Source organism: Globicephala melas, chromosome 8 (genome assembly GCF_963455315.2).
Source record: "Globicephala melas chromosome 8, mGloMel1.2, whole genome shotgun sequence".
NCBI lineage: Eukaryota > Metazoa > Chordata > Mammalia > Artiodactyla > Delphinidae > Globicephala > Globicephala melas.
Window position 1 is genome coordinate 6,071,424 of NC_083321.1, and position 22,031 is coordinate 6,093,454.

The 22,031-nt window shown below is 58.1% G+C and overlaps 2 protein-coding genes across 2 annotated transcripts; one reads left to right on the plus strand and one right to left on the minus strand.

Annotated features, from left to right (window-relative positions):
• The first annotated feature begins 3,252 nt into the window (after positions 1-3,252).
• CTSF (cathepsin F) lies at positions 3,253-8,424 on the plus strand. The gene is given in 14 exon segments (XM_060302887.1): positions 3,253-3,628; positions 3,890-3,988; positions 4,305-4,400; positions 4,402-4,545; positions 4,663-4,738; positions 5,309-5,422; positions 5,526-5,671; positions 5,760-5,856; positions 5,937-6,017; positions 6,881-7,000; positions 7,088-7,152; positions 7,243-7,333; positions 7,745-7,803; positions 7,882-8,424. Coding segments are annotated over 14 exon segments (1,476 nt in total). The 5' UTR covers positions 3,253-3,415; the 3' UTR covers positions 7,957-8,424.
• Positions 8,425-8,676: 252 nt separating this feature from the next.
• ACTN3 (actinin alpha 3) lies at positions 8,677-21,928 on the minus strand. Its single transcript, XM_030833473.2, has 21 exons — positions 21,249-21,928; positions 17,680-17,794; positions 17,382-17,501; positions 16,993-17,079; positions 16,824-16,911; positions 16,269-16,347; positions 16,097-16,178; positions 15,266-15,351; positions 14,854-14,946; positions 14,182-14,412; positions 13,909-14,056; positions 12,744-12,894; positions 12,076-12,184; positions 11,840-11,980; positions 11,398-11,580; positions 10,584-10,718; positions 10,309-10,488; positions 9,738-9,884; positions 9,577-9,642; positions 8,943-9,101; positions 8,677-8,860 (listed from the first exon to the last, which is right to left on the minus strand). The coding sequence occupies exons 1-21, from the start codon at positions 21,396-21,398 to the stop codon at positions 8,702-8,704; spliced, it is 2,709 nt and encodes a 902-aa protein (XP_030689333.1). The 5' UTR covers positions 21,399-21,928; the 3' UTR covers positions 8,677-8,701.
• Between the last annotated feature and the right edge of the window lie 103 nt (positions 21,929-22,031).

Here is a 22,031-nt window from a genome sequence, read left to right on the forward strand (position 1 = left end):
GGACCACCAGGGAATTCCCAACTCACCACTCTTTTTTTTTTTTGGTGGTACGCGGGCCTCTCACTGATGCAGCCTTTCCCGTTGCGGAGCACAGGCTCCGGACGCGCAGGCTCAGCGGCCATGGCTCACGGGCCCAGCCGCTCCGCGGCATGTGGGATCTTCCCGGACCGGGGCACGAACCCGTGTCCCCTGCATCGGCAGGCGGACTCTCAACCACTGCGCCACCAGGGAAGCCCCCAACTCACCACTCTTAATGAGGTCCTCCATGACCTACATGTTGCCCAATCCCAAGGTCACTTCTGTCTCCTCATCTTACTTGCCCTCTCTGTGGCATTTGACACAGCCAGCCACTTCCTCTTTCTTGAAATCCACTCTCTTCTACTTTCTTGACCTCATCCTCTCAGACTTCCTTCTCTCTCAATGTCCATTTCTTCCCAGTCTCCTCTGCTGCCTCCCTCTTTTCAGCTCAGCGCCTGGATGTTGCCATGCCCCTGGCTTCACTTTCCTCATGTGTAATTGTACGGTTTCTCTCTTGAAGGTTGTTGTGAGAATTGCCTGAGATAACATATGTGTGACTTAAAAAAAATTCCTCCCTTTCGTTTGTGAATTACAAGTATGCGCTCTTCCCTCACTCTGATGAGAAAATGAGGCACCCTTTCCCCCAGACACTTGTTAGGTGGCTCCGGTGCCCAAGGAACAGACTTTGGGGAAGATGACTGTTTCCCACGAAGGTGAAATAAATACGACAGCAATGTGGATCTCTGGAAACCCAGATCTAAGAAAAGTCTCACTGCCCCAGCTGGGCCTTAGAAATTGCTAGACCTTTCAGGAGGAGGCAGTTCACGGGGCTAAGAGTCTAGGAATACAGAGGCAATGGCACTGAGCTCAACCAGGGGCAGTGGGGGTGAAACCGTGCACCTCAGATTGGGATTCGAACCCACACAGCCAGGACTCAAACCCGACCAAAAGCCTTGGTCTTCCAACTGAGGCCATACACCTGCTTTCAGGACTTAATGAAGCTCAGGTTCTTGATGTCTCACTGCAGAAAGAATTCAGTGAGAGACAAAGTGATAGGTAAAAAGTGGATTTATTTAGAGAGAAACACACTCCACAGACAGAGTGTAGGCCATCTCAGAAGGCAAGAGTGGCCCCAGGGTATGGGGTTGTCAGTTTTCATAAGGGTGGGTAATTTCTTAGGCTAATGAGTGGGAGGAGTATTCCAGCTATTTCGGGAAGGGGCCGGGATTTCCAGGAATTGGGCCACCGCCCACTTTTTGATCCCTGTGGTTGGGCTTGGAACTGTCATGGCGCCTGTAGGTATGTCATTTAGCTTGCTGACGTGTTACAGTGAGGTATACTGAGGCTGAAGGTCTAGTGGAAGTCGACTTGTCCACCATCTTGGACCCATTTGGTTCTAATCAGTTTATGTCATGTCCTTGGGCTGTGTCATTCTTTCAGAGGTTGTGCCCTGCCCCCTTCCCTCCTGTTTCAGGGGTGGGTCAGGGACGCCTTCCTGAGGAATCATCCTCTAAACCGAGAGCTGAAAGGTGTCTGGGAGTTTGGCCAAGGGAAGAGCAATGTGAAGCTTCCAGGGTGCGCAAGAGCTCGAACTTCTGCAAATAGAGTGAGACTGGAGTGTCAAGTGCACAGCACAAGGTGACGGCCAAGGTGCTTCTGGACCTGAAGGGAGCCTTAGGAGCCAGATTAAGGACCTGGGACTGTCTCCTGCAAGAGAGACAAAGGGAGCCCCGAAGAGCTGCAACTGGGGAGGGCACAAGCAGGGGGAGATCAGCCACTGCTGGGCTCCCTCAGGCCCTTCCCTCTCAGACATCAGCTGGGAGCTTGGAGCTGACTCTGGTCTGGCTCCAGCACTAAGTTTTGAGTAGCTGAAAGTCACTTCGCCTCGATAGCCCTCTGCTACCAAAAGAAGTCAGGTGTGGACCGGATGATCTTTAGGACCTGCTCTCCCCACTCTCCATGCCCAAACTAACCCTCTACCCACTTTTGGGGCTTCCCCAACTCCCTTAAAAACTCTCTTCCCTGTTTCCTGTCCCACAGCTGGTAACATCTTGGAGGAAAATTCCTTTTACTCATCTCTCTCCACTAGACTGGGAGCTCCGAATAGGCAGCACTATGCCTAGTGGATCTGTTCATGCTTCTTCTTGCTAGGCCTTGAACACAGTGGTGAATACTTGGTGGAACAAAAGAACGGTCCCAACCCTGTGCGCTGTTTGCATGTTTGTGTTTGATCCCCATGACTGCCTGAGGCAGTACCAGTGCAGGGAATTTTAGCTGCCATTTTGCTGATGAGAAGAGGGGCTTCGAAGAGCTGGTGGAGCTGTGAACTCAAGCTCTGAAGCCAACTCTCTGGGTTCAAGTCCAGCTCTTTCACTTAGCAGCTGTTTGGCAAGCCACTTAATCTCCCTAAACCTGTATTTTCTCAATTATAAGTCGGGGATAATAACATCTACTTCACAGGATTGCTACAAAGATTAAAGGGAGATGGCATATAACATGTATAATAAGCATGCAATAAATGCTAGTTATTTTTATTCTCAGGCCGGCATCCTTTCTCCTCCCCAAACGTTACCAAGTCCAAGCTCGCCCTGCTCGCCGCACGACAGGCCAATAAATCGGGAGACGAGGTGTTGAGGCAAGGAATACGACTTTATTCACAAAGCCGTCAGACTGAGAAGATGGTGGACTAGGGTCCCCCAAAAAACATCTTATCGGGGTCTGGATGCCAGTTTCTTTTATAGAACAGAGACGGGGAGGAGGTGAGGAAGTAAAGTAAAAATACCATTTATCTTGCAAAATAGGAGGGGATGTGTTAATCTCTTCTTTTGTGCAGCCACTCACAGATGGACAAGGTCAGAATGTCTCTCTGTGAGCTGAACAAAGGCACTTTAGTTTAACTGGCAGAGGGGCAGGGTTCCCTGTGGCAGGATGCTCACAGCTATAGACAGTGATTATAATAACAAAAGCAACGAAAAGCAAAGGTTAAAGTAAAAGAAACAGATCCAACAGGGAGTCAGAACTGGCTCTTCCTGCTACACAAACAGCAGCTCCAAGACGTAAGAAGATTACTTCAAGGCTGCGGCTGGGGCCACCCCTCCTCAGACCCGGCTGGTGCAAGGATGCGTTATCAACGCGGGACTAGCGCCAGGATGCCTGCACAGCCAGCGCGACCCATGAGCCTCACGTGAATAAGCGAGCGCGCAGGCGCCCCCAACCGGCGCCCATTGGCCGGCACCCCGCCGCCCTGGAGCTGAGGGAGGGACGGAGGGAAGGACCCTCAGGGCTCCCCCAACCCACCCCACCCCCCCGACCCCCCCGACTGCGGGCTGCTCAGCCCGGTCGGTTGGGTCGCGCGTCTGTCAGAGCCTGAGGACGGGACGCCGGCTTCGCCCTCGCCATGGCGCCCTGGCTGCAGCTGCTGTTGCTTTTGGGGCTGCTCCCGGGCGCCGCTCCGGCCCCCAACGAGCCCCGAGCGGCCGGCGCGCAGGCCTGGGAGCTGGAGTCCCCGGAGCTGCTGGAGCCCGCCCGCTTCGCCCTAGAGATGTACAACCGCGGCCGGGCTGCCAGGACGCGGGCCGCGCTGAGGGTCGTGCGCGGTCGCGTCCGCCGGGTGAGGACGCGCTGGGGGCGGCGGCGGCGGCGGCGGTGGGTGGGGGCCCGGTGCGGGGTGAGCGGGACTCTCGTCCGAGGGCTGGGAGCTTTGGGGTAGACTTGGGGCGGGGGCGTTGTACGCCTGATTTGGGATGGGAGCGTTGGACCTCTACGGATTGGGAAGGGGAACGGCACGGTGGGGCTGTGAGCCCCACGAAGGCCGGACTGAGGAGGGAGTGGCTGTGCCCGCCTCACGGCGCCCCCCTCCACACCGATCCAGGCGGGCCGGGGGTCGCTGTACTCCCTGAAGGCGACCCTGGTGGAGCCGCCTTGCAACGACCCCACGGTGTGCCAGCTCCGTGTGTCCAAGAAAACCCTGGTGAGTGATGGGGTTCCTGCGATACCCTGCCCCCAGACTGAGTCTGGCAGTAGTTGGGATGATCGGTCAAGTCCAGAGGGAGGGATCTGAGGCCGCAGCTACCCCACCGTGAGTCACTCCCCAGGCCTGGAAGGCCAGAGACCAAGAAGCTGTAAAAGGGAGGGTGTCTGGGTGCTTACTCCCGTACTGTGCCTCGCTCTCCCCTATGGGGATGGTTGCCTTGGAGGTGGTCCTCACTTGGGGACCCTCCGGCTCCATCTTGCCAAGGCCTTGCTCCTGTCCCAGCCCCCCAACGGTCTTCCTCCTCTTCCTCCAGCTTTGCAGCTTTGAAGTCCTGGATGAGCTGGGGAAACACATGCTGCTGAGGCAGGACTGTGGCCCAGTGGATACCAAGATTACAGGTGCTGGGATAGCCCAGGGATGCTGGGATAGCTCAGGTCAGACTTCCCTCAGGGGTCAGTCCTGATTCTTCTCTGTTCCAACTCTCTCCTCCAGATGACAAAAATGAGACTTTCAGTTCATTCCTTCCACTGTTGAACAAGGATCCCCTGCCCCAGGTGAGGAGCCTGTTTGTCTGGGGAACTGGCTGCTGCCTTATATTCCCCTCACCCTGGCCTGGGGCTCCCGGCTCATTCTGAGAAGGACGCCTTGTAAAGACCCCTCTGCCTTTCCAGGACTTTTCTGTGAAGATGGTTTCAATCTTCAAGGACTTTGTCACCACCTATAACCGGACATATGAAACGACGGAGGGTGAGGACCTAGCCTTGGCTGTACCTGTCCCGATCAGATCAGGACCTTCCCCCCAACTTGGCACCTTGGTGTGGGAGAGGGGAAGGGCACAAGGGGCAGTGCATCCTTTCAAGGGCCCCTAAATCCCCAACTTCTTGCTCAGCCTCCCAGGACTTGGCAGCCATCTCAGGTACCTGGCCCCTTCTCCCATCTGATTTTCCTAGTCAGAAACCATAGGTCTCCATCATCCTGGGTAGAGTGGGATGGGGCAAAGGCCAGATTTTCTCTGCTGGAGGACCCCTGGCATGGTGGCCTTTTCCCACAACCTCCTGTGTCAGGATGTCCTCTGGAGCCCATTTCGGTTCTGCCTTCATACCTGGGAAGTCATCACCCCGGTTTGGCCCCATTGTCACTTGCAGGTCTGGCCCCCTACCCTCACCCACCCCAGGGTTCTGCCCTTCTTGAAATAAGCTTCAGGCCTGATCCAGAGCTTACCATTCCCCGGGGAAACCTCTGCCTCTTATCCCCAAGCACCTCCTCTCCTTTTATGATCTGCCTGGGGCCCAAGCCTCTCTCCTACTCGTTCCTCAGAAGCCAGGTGGCGCATGTCCGTCTTTGCCAATAACATGGTGCGAGCGCAGAAGATCCAGGCCCTGGACCGTGGCACAGCTCGGTATGGGGTCACCAAGTTCAGTGACCTTACAGGTAGGGTCAGAGCCGTCATGGTACCTGGAAGAGACAGGGCCTGCTCCCAAGGCCCCTGGTCAGGACTGGCTTAGAATACTCTTTTCCCATCCCCTGCCCACAGAGGAGGAGTTCCGCACCATCTACCTGAATCCCCTCCTAAAAGAGGAGCCTGGCAAGAGGATGCGCCTAGCCCAGTCCATCCCTGACCTTCCTCCACCTGAGTGGGACTGGAGGAGTAAGGGGGCTGTCACCAAAGTCAAGGACCAGGTTGGACCCCCAAGAAGTGAGGGTGGGACATGAGGACTGCACTGGCGTTTGGAAGGGACCCAGCCCTGACTCTCCCTGTCTCTTGCAGGGCATGTGCGGCTCCTGCTGGGCCTTCTCAGTCACAGGCAACGTGGAGGGCCAGTGGTTCCTAAAACGGGGGTCCCTGCTCTCCCTCTCTGAGCAGGGTGAGCATCCCACTCTGCCCACCCTGTCCCCAGCCCAGCCCCTCCGGAGGGCTCCTCGGGACCAGGCTTCTGTCTCCTAGAGCTCTTGGACTGTGACAAGGTGGACAAGGCCTGCCTGGGTGGCTTGCCCTCCAACGCCTACTCAGCCATAAGGACTCTGGGTATGCATTCATGGGCTTCAGGAGGGGCAGCAGGAGCCCCAGCTCCCTCCACAGGAAGTCACTTTGGGAGGGGAGAGACATGAGCGTGGCAGTCACCTGAACTGGGTTCGAGTCTTATTGCTGACCCTTACCGGCTGAAGACCTTGGGCAGGTCAGCTCTTTCAGAGCCTCAGTTGTCTCACCTGGGAAATGGGGCTCCTCATGCCCACTTTGTAGGATCGTCTTAAGTGTCAAGTGAGGAAATACATGTAAAGTTCCTGGTGCACAGCAGGGGGTCTCGGTATTTTCAGTATTCTCGGTATTTTCAGTATTCTCGGTATTGCTTGGCGGTCTGTATTTCTATAATGCTGCTAAACCAGGGAGCAGCACACCTCAGCCCTGAGAGGGAGGCATTGTCCTAAATTGGCAGTTCAGTTGAGCAGTGGGTCGCAGTGGCAGGAAAATAAGGGCTGAGGGATTGAGGTGGCTGTACCAAGATTGGTGAGGGAGTCTGGCAGGGGTCTGGGCCAGATTGGGAGCAAACTGTCAGGGCCGGACAAGCAAGCCAAGGTCAGGAGTCCCAGGAACGCTGGGATGAGTGAGGAGTCAGAAGCTGGGATGAGTGAGGAGTCAGAAGCTGGGAGCTGGATTCCATCTCTGCCACATTTCTCACTGGGGGCTCCCCCATCCCTCTGGGCCTCAGTTGTGTCACCTCTAGAATGAGGCCTCCCTCAGAGAGGATGGCCTATAGCTGGGGGTGGATAGAGAACATGAGGCCTTGTGGAGGAGGGGCTTAGCACAGCCCCTGCCTGGGAGCAGATGAGTGTTATGAACTGGGGCCCACGTTTTCTCTAACCCCCAATCTGCCCCCCGCCATTCCCCAGGAGGGCTGGAGACAGAGGACGACTACAGCTACCACGGCCACTTGCAGGCCTGCAGCTTCTCTGCAGACAAGGCCAAGGTCTACATCAATGACTCAGTGGAGCTGAGCCAGAATGAGCAAAGTGAGTGAGGGAGGGGTGCGGGGGTGAGGACAGGCCAGGTAGGGCTGGGGCCTGGGTGCCCCTGACACTGCCCCTCCTCTGTCTTAGAGCTGGCGGCCTGGCTGGCCAAGAAGGGCCCCATCTCCGTTGCCATCAATGCCTTTGGCATGCAGGTAGGACCCCAGCCTCACTGCTGCTCCGGTTCTTGCTGACTCTTCCCCCACTTCTCAGAGCTGGCCCCCTACTCGTCTTCTCCCCCTCAGTTCTACCGCCATGGGATTTCCCACCCACTGCGGCCCCTCTGCAGCCCCTGGCTCATCGACCACGCCGTGCTGCTCGTGGGCTACGGCAACCGTGAGTTCCGCTGACCCTGCTCTGCCCATCCATCCACCCCAGGTCACAGGCAGAGGCTGGACCACAGCATCTCAGGACCTCTGGAGGGGGCATCAGGGGAACACCAAGGAACCTTGTCCTAAACTCTGCCTCGGTCTATGGGCCAGGCAGGATCATCCATCCTCTCTATGAATGGGAAAGCCAAGGCGCTGGGAGGTTGAGGTGTTATGAATGGGTGCCCTGCTAGGGGCGGGTGGGGGGTGTCCTCCCCAAACCCCAGAGCCGTACCAGGTCTCCAGGAGCGTGGTAGGTGGGCCTGTCTTGCTTTCTGCTCTTTTCCTAGTACCTGTCACACAGTAGGCCCACAGCAGATGTTTGAAGAGTGCAAAGTGCTTGAGGCCCTGACTCCCTGCTCTCTGCACTGCTCCTCAGGCTCTGCCACTCCCTTCTGGGCCATCAAGAACAGCTGGGGCACTGACTGGGGCGAGGAGGTGAGTCTCGCCCGCTTGGCCCCAGCCCTCCAGCCCCCATCCTGCCCCGGTGCCCTCACCAACCCCCCCGTCTCCCAGGGTTACTACTACTTGCACCGTGGCTCCGGGGCCTGTGGTGTGAACATCATGGCCAGCTCAGCAGTGGTGGACTGAGGCATACCAGCTCCGGGCCTGGTGCTGACCAGAGCAGCCCCTTCCCCTGCCTGACCTGCATGACCAGGCCCCTCCCCAGGAGGCACAGCTGGCTGAGGGACGGGCACCAGGTACCTCAGGGTGAGCAAAGGCCACTGGGCTAGGGGCACAGCCCCTACTCCCACCCTGAAGTTCCCCAACTGCACCTTTGTTGAATTGTGGTAGCTAGGAGGATCTTGGGGTGAAGGATGATGCCTTGGCAGCCAAAGCTGGGGCAAGAACCCTGGGCTCGGGTAAGGAGCAGGGGGAAGAAAATATTCTGGTCTTAAAGCCAGCTTTGTCCTCTGTAGGCTCAGGCTTCCTGCCCCGGCTTTCCTCTGATGCTATAAATTTCCTGGTCCCCCCTGGATCTGGGGACAGTGTTGCCTTCCATGTCTAGAGAAACTGTTGTAACCAACCTTTTCTAACACAATAAAGAGGTGTCCTAGAGCCCAGTGTGGTGTGAATGTCGGACCCGGAGGGCAAGGAGGGGTGGTGGGGACCCCTGGAGGAGGGTCACGGTCGGGCAACTGGTCCTGCCCAGAAGACTGAGGGCCCAGCTTCTGCTTCAGGAAGCAAAAGGAGATGGAGAGGGGCCCACTATGGCTTTTTATTGAGAAACACTTGGCCGGTCATTCTCTAGGGCCCTTGCTCCGAGGGATGGATGGGATCAGCCGGAGGAAGCATCCTCTCTCTGGACTTGCATAGAGAACCTCAGGGGTCGAGGTCAGAGGTCACTCTCCCCGTAGAGGGCGCTGGAGAAGGCCACATAGTCCAGGGCTCCGGCTGGAGCCCCGGCCCCCTTGTAGGGCGCCATGCGGCGGATGCAGTACTCGGCCTGCTCAGCTGGGAGTTCCTGCCGCAGTTCCTCAGGTGTGATGTAGTTCTGGGGAAGAAGAGGGATTGAGGGCCCACAGGTCCTGTTCCCTGCCCCCGCCCGCCAGCCCCCTGCACCACCAGGGACTCACCTTGTCTCCCGCCAGAATCTTGAACGAGGCCACAACCTGCTCAGCCGTGTCGGTCTCGGCTGTCTCTCGGGTCATGAAGTCGATGAAGGCCTGGAAGGTCACGACCCCGGCCGCGTTGGGGTCCACCATGGTCATGATTCGAGCAAACTCCACTTCCCCCTGCAGGGTTAGAGGCCGGGCACCGTGCCCGGGGGTGCTTAAGCCAGGAGGGCTCCCAGTGTCCCCCTGGCCTGACAGCTCCAGTGACAAGGTGCCCCCTTTCTCCATAGACCATCCGCTGCAGCCTTAGCTCTAGGTCTGGGAAATCCTTTCTGCTAGGCTGTGCTCTGCTTCCTGCCCGCGGCAGTGCTTCCTGCTGCCCGTCGGTCCTGACCTTTTCCTGGGCCTCTGTAGTGCCGTTTCTGTGATGTAGAAACGTTGCAAGCTCAGGCTTTGGAGTCACACAGAACAAGGTCCAAATCTAGTGTCTTTGGGCAAGTTAATTTACCTCTCTGAGCCTTTGGTAGCCCCTGTGTGAAATGGGGTAATTCTCCCCAGCCCCAGCGGGTGGGTGAGGAGGAAATGAGGTCGTGTGTGAGGTGGGAGGGACACAGGCACAGGTGGGACGGCTGGGACGCGGCTGGGGGACACTCACCAGGTCGTAGCCCATGGAGATGAGGCAGGCCCGGAAGTCGTCGGGCTCCATCATGCCATTCCGCTTCTGTAGTGAGGGAGCAGATGTCAGGCTCAGTCCCCAACACCCGCCCCCCCGCTGCCCCTAAGTCCACCACCGCACAGGGCTAAGCCCCTGCTGACCCGGTCAAAGTGGTTGAAGGATGCCCGGAACTCGTTGAGCTGCTCCTGGCTCAGGCCCTTGGCATCTCGGGTCAGTATCTGGTTCTCCACCTCGTTGATGGTGCGGGCAATGGAGGTGAGCAGCTGCTCCCAGCCCACACGGATGTGCTGGGAAAGCAGAAAACAGGCTGGGTCAGTGGGTGGCCAGTGCCTGGCCACTAGGTCTGGCTCCACCCCCAATTCACTGTATTGACCCTGGGCAAGTCCTCCCCCTTGCTGGGCCTCTGTCCCCATCTGGAGGTTCCACAGAGTGACGTCCAGTGGCCCTTCCTGCCTTAAAGTTTGATGATTTATTATGTATTATGTATTGATCAACCAGCCATGGCCAATCCAGGCCTGGGTTTAGACTGCTCTGTGACTGGCCAGGTCACTTTCACTCGCTGGGTCTCAGTATCCCCACAAGTACTTTGGGGGACCTGGCCACGCTGAACTGGGGAACCCCTGGGGCAGATGTGCTGTGTCCAGCTGTGGCCGCCCCAGGCTTCCCCAGCCAGTGCCGCTTCCCCTCTGTCCTGAGCGGGTGTGATCCCACCTCCATGCTGTAGACGGTGTGCTTATTGTCGAACACCAGGTTCTCCTGCAGCAGCTGGTGGTCACCCTCCAGCTGGTCGATGTTGCTCTTGTAGTTGACGATGTTCTGCTCCTGCTGCCGCAGCCCCGCCATCTGCTCCTCCAGAGAGCCGGCCATTCCCGCTGCCAGGCGCCCCACTTCCTGCAGGGAGAGCCGGGCAGAATGAGGGCTCCCAGCTCCCGGTGGCCCAGCCTTGGCCCTACTCTCCCGGGCTGGCCCCATGATCCCAGCCTTACCTCCACCTTCCCCTGGATCCAGGGCCCGACAGCATTGGCCTGGGCTGCAAACTGCCGCCGGAGCCTCTCGTTCACCTGTTGCCTTGTCAGCTCCTCCTGCAGCGTCTGGTCACGGCTGGGTACCAGCTTTCGGACCTGGGAGGGAGGCTGGTTGTGCCGGGGCAGCTCTGGGAGTGGGAGATGGGCTCCAGCCCCTCACACTGCTCCCGCCGCTCTGAGCCAAGGCCTCAGGGCTCTGTAGGGGCCAAGCTCTGAGCACTCAGCCTCTCTAGGCTCGTTTCCTCGTCTGCAAAATGGGGCCCATGACATCATTCGTAATGAACTTAGATTGTTTTATAAAGGATGTCCACACACCAGATCTAAGTCTGCTTCAATCAGCCCTGCCAGGGGCTTCCCTGGTGGCGTAGTGGTTAAGAATCCGCCTGCCGATGCAAGGGACACGGGTTCGAGCCCTGGTCCGGGAAGATCACACATGCCGCGGAGCAACTAAGCCCATGTGCACCACAGCTACTGAGCCTGCGCTCTAGAGCCCGCGAGCCACAACTACTGAAGCCCGCGTGCCTAGAGCCCGCGCTCCACAACAAGAGAAGCCGCCTCAATGAGAAGCCTATGCACCACAACGAAGAGAAGCCCCTGCTCGCTGCAACTAGAGAAAGCCCGCGTGCAGCAACGAAGACCCACCACAGCCAAAAAAAAAGAAAGAAAAAATCACACCTCACAGGAAAATGCTGCTGTTATGGCCATTTTACAGATCAGCGTGGTTAGAATGCATCTGAGTGGGGGGAGGCAGGGAAAGGCCACAGGTGGCACTGACCGTGTCCCACTTGGTGTTGATGTCCTGCGGGCTGAGGGCGATGTAGGGGTTGGCAGAGCTGGGCCGCAGCCCATATGTTTGGCAGATCTTCTGGATCTCACCCTGGATGCCCAGGATGGCACCCCTCTCTCGGTCGGCCTCGGGCAATGTCGCCTTGAACTGCTCGTGTGCTGTCACCAGGCTCTGGGGAGGGCAGGCAGGAAGCATCAACCAGCGCCCCCACTTCCTGCAGCAACAAAGGGCAGCAGCGTGCTCCGGGCCATCCAGTGGGGCCAGGGCAGCACTGGCAGGAGAACCCAGGCCTTCCCTCTCCCAGCACTCGGGAACTGGTGTTTTTCTCTGGCCCCCCATTTCCCAGGAGCCCAAAGGGGTGGCTGACAGAAACAGGCCGCTTCCCTGTCATCCCCTCCAACTGCCCCACACCTGGAACCCCTGCGCCCACCTGGGTCTCCTCCACCGAGTGCACCAGCCACACGTCCTGCAAGTCCTCCACAGCGCCATCCAGCCAGTTGTTGAAGGGCGCTACCCGCCTGGCAAACTCCAGCTGCAGCTGGTCGATGGTCTCTAGGAGCTTCTCCATCCGCTAGGGCCACAGGGATGGCCAGTCAGCAGCCTGCCCAGCAGGCCCTCTCACCTCCTCCAGTGTCCAGCCTCCACCTCCCTGGCCCCCAGCCTCACCTCTAGCGCATCCCGCCTCTTCTGGGTCAACGTGCCCAGGTTGTCCCACTGGTCGCAGATGGCCTGGCAGCGGCTGTTCACCGAGGCCGCCTCATGGTAGTCTAGCTCACTGGGGGCGGGAAGGGGGGCAACTTTGGGGCCAGACTCCAGCCCAGATTTCTTCCTGACTGCCCTCCAGGGGCTGGAACCTGGGCATAGTGGTGGTGAAGGCATAAGGGAGCCAGGGGAGGTGGGGGCAGAGCGGGGCTTTCCTAGCGCAGGGGCTTCCCAGCGCATTCCCGGGAGAAGGGAGTCCTCAGCTCCAGTCCCTGGAGGAGCTTGGGTGGAGGGGCAGGGCCTGGAGTTTCGGGGGCCGGTTTCCAAGAGGTGGCACAAGGCCCAGGCTGCTGGTGAGGATTGGGCCTGCCTGAAGCTGAAGGGAGCCGCCAGGTTGGGGGGCAGGTCGAACGCCAGTGTGGGAAGAACGTGGGTAGCAGAGCGGGCTCCGGAGATGGGGAGAGGGTTACAGGAGGAGGGCAGAGTAAGTGGTGACGGGGAAGGACATGGGTGCCAAGGCAGGGTTACCAAACCAGGGAGAGCAAAAGGTCTGGAGGGCTCCGCGGGGAGAGGGGGTGGGGCCAGGTAGGGGCGTGGTCACCCCGGGCTGCCCCGCAGCAATCCACGCCTACTTGAGCTCCTGGGCCAGCGCAGCGACGTGCTCCACGCGGTCCTGGTGCGCCGCCAGGTCGCTCTCAAAGGCCTCGTGGCGCCGCAGCAGCGCCCGCACCTCCTGCAGCGAAGCCGACTCATAGTCCCGCTGGCTCAGCATCTCCTCCTTCCCTGCTCGGAGAGAGGCCCGCCTCAGGTCACCAAGCAGCAGCTGCGACAGGAGCAGGGGGTCCAAGCCGGGCTGTGTGACCATGGAGGGTCCTCATCTGTGAAATGTAGGTGATCACACCTGCCCAGCCTACCCTCGGGGTTTGCTCTGAGACACTAGTATGATAAAGTTAAGTGAAGCTCCTGTTTCAGGGCATGGCCTGTGAGTGATGTCAGGGTCCCTTGACCCTGCACGATTTGGGGTGGCCCTTGGTACACTTTTGGTATTATTCGATCGCAAAGTGCTTTCCAATGACTCTGTGAACCCAGTGAGCCCTTGATCCATTTTCCTTTGCTTACCCAGTGCCCGGCACTTGGTAGACCCTCTATGAATATTTGTTAGATGAATGAATAATGAATGTAAAAGTGCTTTGAGAATGACAGTTACCATAATTATGCAGATAAGACCACAGTCACAGTAATTGCAGCAGCAACCATTTATTGAGTGCCTCTGCATTTTGCAGAGAAGGTAACTGAGGTTTAGAAGTTCAAAGACCTGTCAGGATCACATAAATGGCCGTATATTTAAGGAATTATTCTGTCAAACCATTGCTATCCAATATGTCCATAATCCATTATTAGCGTTCATTATTTTTTTCAGCAGGACTCATTCAGTTATAGGATTAAAATCCTTGATAGAATACAGAGCGAATGTTTGCACCCAGTGATATATTTGATTCATGCAATATTTTGGCATCAGTATACTTTGGGTATAATGTAAGTGATGTTAGTGGAGGGACTCACCTTTGGACACCTGCCACATACACAAATAAAGTGCTTAATGACAAATTAATCAGAGCAGACCTACAGAAGACCAGAGCCAGGAGAAAGTTAGGGGCCTGAGTTTACAGATAAAGAAACTGTGGCCCCAAAAGGGGCAGTGACTTGACTGCACAGCAAGTCAGGGTGGGACTAGAAAACAGATCTCCAGCTTCCTTGCAGAACACCAGGACAGAATCAGGCCCCAGAGGTACCTACCCCGGGTCCAGGCTTCGTGCAGGGAGGCCTTCTGCTGGAACTTCTCTGCCAGGTGCTGCAGCCGCTCCAGGCGCCGGATCTCCGAGAGCAGCCAGTCCTCATAGCCCTTCTCCGCTTGCTCCAGCCCCCGCCATGCGTTGGCTATGTCCTATGGGGCAGGCAGAGGTGCCCGCCATCACAGTTCACCCGTTATACAGACGGGGACAGAGAGTCCAAGGTCACCCGGAGGATGTGGGCAGGGCCGGGGTCACCACCTCCCCTGGCCTGGCTCACCGAGACCAGCTTGCCCTCAGATGGCATGAAGGCGGGCCGGTGGCTCAGCCGCAGCTTGGTTTGCAATGTGTTGAAGTTGATCTCCAGCTGGCACTTCTCCTGCACGCGGGGCGGCTTGTGCAGGCGCCGGTAGTCCCGGAAGTCCTCCAGCTTGCGCTGCATGGTGTTCTTGCTGGGCTCGCCCGTGCGGTTCTCCAGCCACGGCACGGTGCGGCGGATCCATTCCAGCAGCTGCGGGGCCAGGCAGGGGCAGAGCAGAGAGCGCTGAGTGGGCCTGCTCACCTCACCCACCCCTCTCCACCCACACCCAAGCTGTGGCCTGAAGGCCGGGCCTCAAGCAGAGTGGGGGTCCCCGCTCGTCAGGGCAGGGGCAGGACGGTTAACTTCTGAGTCCAGGGACCAGTGTAGGTCGGCAAAGCACAAAGGGCCAGGAGACTGCCTAAAGATGAGTGAATGGAGAAATGAACGAGTAACTGGATGGATGATGAGTGGATGACAGGAGCCTGGGTGGGCGGAAGGGGGCCGGGGGTGGGCAGAGATGGCAGGAGGAGGCTGGGAGAGGCCACGGCTACTCTGAGGAGAGGTAGGCTCTGCAGGTCCAGTCCAGGGCTCAGCTGGGTTGGGAGAGCACAGGTAGGGGAGAGGGGGAGGTCCTCTCAGCCCCAGCCTCACCTCACTGGCCAGCTTCTCGTACTCCTCCATCAGCTTCTCGTTCTCCTGGTTCACGGCCAGCACCTTGCAGATCCTGTTGGCGGCTGTCTCTGCCTGTGGTGGGAGTGGGCGGAAGGGCTGGCGTTAGAGCAAGCTGCCACAGACACCCCCGACCCAGCCTCCCTCTGTAAACCCTTCAAACCTGGGCCCATGCAACAGAGGAGAGGATGAGGGGGCACATCTTGTAGGGTAAGGATGGGCTCCCAGGCCAGAAGCCTCTGCGCCTGAGCTCCCCCAAGGATCGAGTATGTGCGGCTGGGACAGTGGCACTCCCACCCACATGGGGCCTGGCACCTCCAAACGTGGAGATGCCGCCAAGCTTGGGCCCCTGGGCCCACACGCCCAGCCCAGACAGCAGCAGCTGAGCCCCTACCTGCTCCGCCCCCGCGAAGGCGTGGTAGAAGCAGGAAACGTAGGTCATGACGGCCTTCTCATCGGGCTTTGGGGTGTTCACGATGTCTGCGGGATGGCAGCGAGGTGTTGACTGGCCGAAGCCAGGGGTGGGGAGTGGGCTCCTGTCCCCACCCAGGCAGAGAGTTCCCTCGGGACGGTAGGGTGCACAGACATCTAGTCATGGCCACCAGCTGCCAGGTGCTCCAAACCCAGCTCTTCCCTGGAGTCCTCTCGGATCACCCCAGGGCCTAGCAACCTCCCCCGCTATGGGGTGAGGAGAGCATGAGGGTGTGGGTGAGTGAGCAGACACTGTAGCCCTGATGAGGCGCCAGTCCGCACTGCCTGGTGTCTCTAAACATCCCATACCTTGGTCTGTCTGCCTGTCTGTCTTTCTCCTAAGTTCACATCCAGGGTACCAGGCACAGTAGGTGCAAAGAAAATGTTTGCTGGTTCAACTGACTAACGCCTTTAGGGCCCAGGGACGAGAGGCAGGACCCACCGGAGAGCAGCTCCCAGGATGGGTGACCGTCATGCCGCCAGGTGACCCAGGTTACTGGGATATGGGGTAGAAGATGGAGCCATTACATAAGGCAGAGGCGGCAGAGCCTGGTTCCACTGGGTGGAGAGGGATGGGGACCGGACACGGGCTCCTGGAGAAGGGGGCCTGTTGGCAGGGAGGATTCTGCCCAGGGAGCAGGGTGAGGGGCAGAGCATTGCAGGATGAGGGAGGAGCAGGGACAAAGGTGTGGAGGTAGGACCGTGCCGACTGGTGCGTAAGGGGAGTCCTCGCCCAGGCGAGGCTTACTCTCACCTTCTGCATCCAACATCTTGGGGATGTCCAGGTACTTCTCTGCCACCTCGAAGGCAGTGTTCAGGTTGCCGATGGGGTCATCCTAGATGGTGTGCGGGGTGGGGGGGGAGAGGTGAAAGGTCAGCTGAGGGCAGAGACTGGGGAGTCGGGGCTGCGGGTGGCGGAGGCCTACCTTGCGCAGTTTGGCGTAGTCAATGAGGTCGGGGCGGTGCCGGTGGATGAGAGCACAGAGGGCCAGGCCATCCTTCCAGCTGCACAGAGAGAAGGGGGGTGTGGGCGTCAGGCCTGGGTTCAAGCTGCAGCCCTGTCCTACCCTCGTCCCAGGAGCACCCCTATCAGAGCGGCCTCATCTGTAAAATGGAGTAAAGTCCAAACTCCTTGACTTGGCATTTAAGGCCCTTGATTGCCAACCTGGGACCGTTTCCTCCAAGCTCATCATGGTTCCTTCACATCCTTGTGCTTAAGCTACACCAATTTCTAGGTGTTTTTGGTCTCCAGGTCTTTGCTCACAAGGTTCCCTCTGGCTGGAACACCCTTCCCGCGATGTCTCCTGTGCTCCCTCCTCCAGGAATTTCCCCCTTGCCCTCCTGGATTCGATTCAACATTGACCGAGTCCTCCTATTTTCAGACACTGTTGCAGGAAGTTGGCTGTGACCTCTCCTGCCCTGTGGCTTATGCCAGGGCCCAGAGCCCGGCTAAGGCCCCACACGCTGATGGGCAGACGGACCTGGTGTGGAAGTTCTGCACATTGACGTTGCGGTATGGCGCTGTCTTCCGCTGACACCACAGGAGCAAGCCCTCCTTGGCCGAGGTTTCTGGGCGGGGACGGGGGTGAGTGTTGGTTGGGGAGAGCTTTGGGCCAGCCCTCTCACCCTACCTGCCTCCTTGCCGCTCACCTTCCACGGAGATGTCCTGGATGGCGAAGCGAAGGATGATGGTCCAGATCATGCCCAGGGTCATCTTCAGGTTCCCGTCGACAATCTCTGCAGGGTGGGGGGGTGGAGACACACTCCACCTGGCACTTGAGGCCTTGGCTGCCCTCCCCCTGCTCCGCCCTCTGGCCCTTGTCCCCATCCCAGGGCCGGCACCTAGTAGGTAGGTGCTCAATCATTTTCCTTCAAAATGATTCATTGAACACCTACTGGGCGCCAGGTCCTGAGCTGGCACTTTGGGTACCTTCGCTCCGGACAGTCCCTCCTGCGAGGCACGGACGGTTATCCCCATTGTTGAGATGAGGGACCGCACCCCCGGCCCCTGCCCAGGCCTCCTCCTGCCACCGCCTCACCTTCGGCACCGATGGACACCAGCTTCACCCCCTTGCTGGCAATGAAGTCCAGGGCCTTGTTGACATTGGCGATCTTGTGGAAGCGCATCTTGCCTTTGTCTGGCCTGGGCAGCCTCTCTCCTGGGTGTGAGGAGAGAGGTCAAGGGTCAAAGGTCATGAGAGGAAGCTGAAGACATGGTCCTCAAACTTCCCCCTCCCTCAGCAATCCCCCTCCAGCACTCTGATGCCACTACTCCCCCAGCTCTCTGGGTTTTCCCCTGTGTCCTGGGGTCCCCGTGCACTGATTTGCACCCCTCACCTGAAATGACCTCCAGGAGCAACATGAGTTTGAGGCCATTGCGGAAATCCTCCTCGATGTTCTCGATCTGGGTGCCAGCCTTGCGCAGGTGCGAGTTGCACCAGGCAGTGAAGGTCTGAGGGCAGAGGACAGTGCTCAGACCCTAGTGCTGAGGACAGCGCCCTGGCTCCTCTGTCAGGGCAGATCTCAGAGCCCAAGGCCCTGGATTCAAGTACCGGCTCAGCCACTGACTTGCTGTGCATCTGGGGCCAGCCCCTTTCCCTCTCTGAGATTTAATTCTCCTGGAAAAGGAGAAATGGGGTCTGGGGCCCATTCAGGTCCCAGTTTGCACTTGGGGTGCCTCACTGCCGGCACAACAAGCACTGAAGGGGGAATTAGAAACCTGTAAAGCAGACACTCCAAAGTGTGGGGCTCTCTGAGGCACAAGAGTCAGTGCAGGTGATACTGCCTCAAATCTGAAAAATTCTGTGTTGAAGGACAGATGGCTCTGAGGGACTGTGCACCCGTGTTTTTATTATCTCAGGCTCACCGATCCCTTAAGGCTGCTGTGAACTGGCCTTCAAGCAGACCCTGAGGCTGCAAGAGCTTTCTGCCGGCTGTAGAGGATCAGCTGGACACTCAGGCCCAGCCTGACCTAGTTCCTGGAGGAGACTGCCCTCCCTCGCCGGCCAGAGCGTGCTTCCGCCTCAGCCTCTGTCTGAGATGGGAGGGGTGGTATATGGCTGCGTGTCTTTGGGGGATGGCAGTGACCTAGTGCACAAGTTTCTACCAACCTACCAAGCCTCGAGGCCCTGGGTTCTGCCATCAGCAGTCCTTGGTGGAATCCATACTTGGGCTCCAATCCCAGCTGAGCTACTCACTCTCTGTGACCTGGGATGTGCCCCTTGACCTCTCTTGGGCTCAGTCTCTCCATTTGCACAATTAAGGGTTCAGACTCAGTGATGTCTCAGGTCCTTCTTCCCCTGACCTTGCAGGATTCTGGAATTGAGAGCATCCCGCCGCCACCGCAAAGCAGATACTCCAGGGAGGTGGCCCTGGAAATCATTTGGAATTCTTTCCCTCCGCTGTGTAAGTGGGTGCTGGGTCGAGATAGGGCAGGAGGAAAGGCAGGACTGGGTGAGGCCTCCGTGGTGGAGGAAGGGGCATTTTTCATTTGACAAACATGACTTTTAATGAGATTTGCTCCTTGCCCTAAAGGAACTCACAGTCAGTCAAAGAGTCCTGTTGGTCTGAGAAGTGCTGGGAGAGACTAGTATTGGGGAGACTAGGGGAGGAGTTCTTCATATCAAGTGGGGGACCTCTTGGGGAAGGTTAATAATTGATCAGAACTGTGATGGAAGAGCGGGAGTTACTCAGGCAGGGAAGGGCAGGCAAGGGCATTCCAGGCAGGGGCAGCCACACGGGCAAGTGCTTGGCGATGAGAAACAGTTACTAGGTTTGCGGAGCTACAGCTATCTGGGCACTGCTCTGGGGGTGTTGGGGTATACGTGGTGAGAGGCAGGCCGGAGGGGCGGCAGAGGCCAGGTCACGCACGATCTTGAGTGCTAAGCCAGGGAGTCTGAACTTGATCTTGAGGGCAACAAGGGAAGCTTTCAGGCACAGGACAGGGAGGGGCAGCACTGCGTTTTAGAAAGCTCATTCTGGTTGCAGAGGGGAGACAAATGGCTTCGCAGAGCAGAAGGGAGAAGTGAGGAGGTGCCGACTGAGACCAGGGTGAGGGAGGAAAGGTGTCAGTGAGTGGGACAGGGCAGGATCAAGTGGATGAGATGAAAACATTTGTCCTTGCTAGAATATAAGCTCCCTGAGGCGGTGTCTTTAATTTTGTCCCCTGCTGAATTGCTGGCACCTAAAACAGTGGCTGGCACATACTAGGACCTCCCTAAGAAACAATGAATGAATGTTTGCAATGAGGTTGAATGAAGAGGACTCGGTTATCAGGTGGGGGAGGCAGGAGGGCTTCAAGACATGGAGGAGAAGTAGGCATGGGGGTGGGACCAAAGCTGAGCACAGAGATGTTCATTACATTGTAATACACAATGTTAGATGAGAAACAACCGGAATGTCCAGCTCCAGGGGGTGCTGATGAATTTACAGAGCGTCTACTCTGTGCAATCATTGAATGAGTCAGTGAGGTGGGTGGCTGTAAGTTGGGTTGGAAGGATGCTCCGGATATTTTAAGTGATGAAAGCAAGTTACAGACTAGCCTGTATCTTATGAGGGGCATGTGGACCTGGATCTGGGAGAGGCCTGGGTGGGTGGGTGGGGGGGATAGGAGTTGTTGCAGAGCAGATGGCAGCTGGAGCCAGGGGCAGGGATGACATCACTGGGAGATTGCTGGACCCAAGGACCACAGCCCTGCTTGGAGACAGGTGCAGAAGGAGCCTGGGGGGAGGCGTGTCACCCCGGGCACCCTAGCCGAGTCAGCTGAGCCTCCCAGCCCCTGGGGTCATCTCCTATCAACTAACCCAGAGGAAATGCTCTGATTCTAAATTCTGGGATTCTCAGATCCTGCAAATTCCACCAAACACCCCTGTTCCCCTGCCCTTTCCTGGACTCATACACTGTTGGCAAGTGCTGAGCAGGGTCTAATGACCTCGTGGTACACTCCTACCGCTGTCCTGCCACACTCCCCAAAGTTTCCTCACTCCAGCCTGGATCATTTTCTCTTTTGGGTCCCCAGGTGTCCTGCCCCCTCCACTTGGGAAAGTCTGCGAGTGAAAATAGATCGGGGAGGGGAGGCCCGAGTGCCTTACAAGGCTGGGCCTGGGCAGCAGCTGCCCATGTGGCCCTCTCAGCTCTCCAAGGTGCTGCCTCAGCACGAAGTGTCTATCTGGCCAGAGAGTCAGGTTACCTACCTGAAAGGGAACCCAGGGCTCCCCTCCTCCCTGACCTTGTGGCCTTTTCAGCAGATTTAGGGCCCCTGGGGTAAGGAGGGGTATCTTGGGAAAGAATGGGGGTGGGGCAAGCAACGGGCAAAAACCCTCAGGTTGCGGGGCGTTCTGTTTTCTGACAGCATATGATTTGGCTCCTATCTCAGCCCCAGTTTCCTCATTTAACAGTTGGGATAGAGTGACCACGGACACCATGCTGGAGAGAACATAGAGAGGGTGGGGAAGGGGTCTGCGACGGTTACCCCTTCCCCACACTCCCAAGTCCTCTAGCTGCCTGGCTGCAAGTCCGCAGGTGGGGTCTGGGAATATTTCACTAGAGAGTGGGGTTGTGGAGACAAAGATCATTCTTCCCAACCCCACCCACACCCTGAACTTGGATCTCCCGGGCTTTGCCCAAACCATATTCCTTAGCAGAAGTGGAGCAGTGGGCCCAGGGGAATGAACCCTGTGGGGTGGGGACCCCTGAAACTCTTCTTGTCCTCCTAAACCCCTCGTGAGGGTCTCCAGCCCTCTCTTCGGGCCCTGGGGGACAGCAGAGGACTGATGGTCAGAGCCTGGGCGAGGAAGTGGCACTGAGGGTTAAGACAGGCTCTGCCCCTGATCTGCTGAGATGCCAAGGACAAACCGTCTGGCTTCTTAGGCCTCAGTTTTGCCATCAGGAAATGGGCTAGCACTCACTTTCCGCTGCTGCTTCTCCCAGGCCGGGTCCAGCAGCAGGTCGCGGTCCCAGTCCTCCTCCTGTTCCATGTACTCGCCGCCCCTGCCGCCGCCGCCCGCGAAGGGCCCCTCCCCGGTCCCCAGACCCTCGGGCTGCATAACCATCATCATCTCGCTCGGGCTCCTGGCTCCGCTCCGTTCGGCGCGCTCCAGAACACGCGGGCCGCGTTAAGTAGCACCCGGCCCAGCCCCGGATCGGATTCCTGCTAAATATGGGAGAGAAGGGAGGGGCCGGATGGGGGCGAGGCCACTCGGGTCGGGACCAGGCAGCAGGTTGTCCTGAGGCTAGGAGACTGCAGAATTTGGGGGCACTGGGATGTACCCCGTGACGGAGATCCGGGGTTCGCGTTCCGGCTCCGCAGCTTGGGCGCTGTGTGACTCTTGCGAAAGCCACGGGGCCTCTCTGAGTCTGTTTCCTCACATGTACAACGAAGATGACGATAATAGTGGCTGCACACTGCTCTAGAAGCTACCTTTTGGGCCTCATGACCCTTTTCCTGCGTCGCGCTGGTGGGAAACAGGGAGCACTATTCCCATTTCACAGTCAGAAACACCGAGGCGCCGAGCTGTTTTGAATGTTTTCTGGGGTGATGAAGGGAGACACTAGAGCATGGGGAGGGGCTCCAAGCCAGCTGGATGGGCCGAAACAGGGCTATTAATATCGGGGCGACTAGAGGGAGAGGGGGAATGTGCTGAGCCGCGAAACACCAACAGCACCCAAACTGCAACTCAATCCTCCCGGAG

Excerpts from the sequence above, each read along its gene's own strand:
- ACTN3 (XM_030833473.2), bottom strand. The coding sequence starts at position 21,398 with ATGATGATGGTTATGCAGCCCGAGGGTCTGGGGACCGGGGAGGGGCCC. Across the intron at positions 17,080-17,381 it reads GGTGTCCATCGGTGCCGAAG|AGATTGTCGACGGGAACCTG; the intron begins GTGAGGCGGTGG and ends CCCACCCTGCAG. Across the intron at positions 12,895-13,908 it reads GCACGAAGCCTGGACCCGGG|GGAAGGAGGAGATGCTGAGC; the intron begins GTAGGTACCTCT and ends CTCTCCGAGCAG.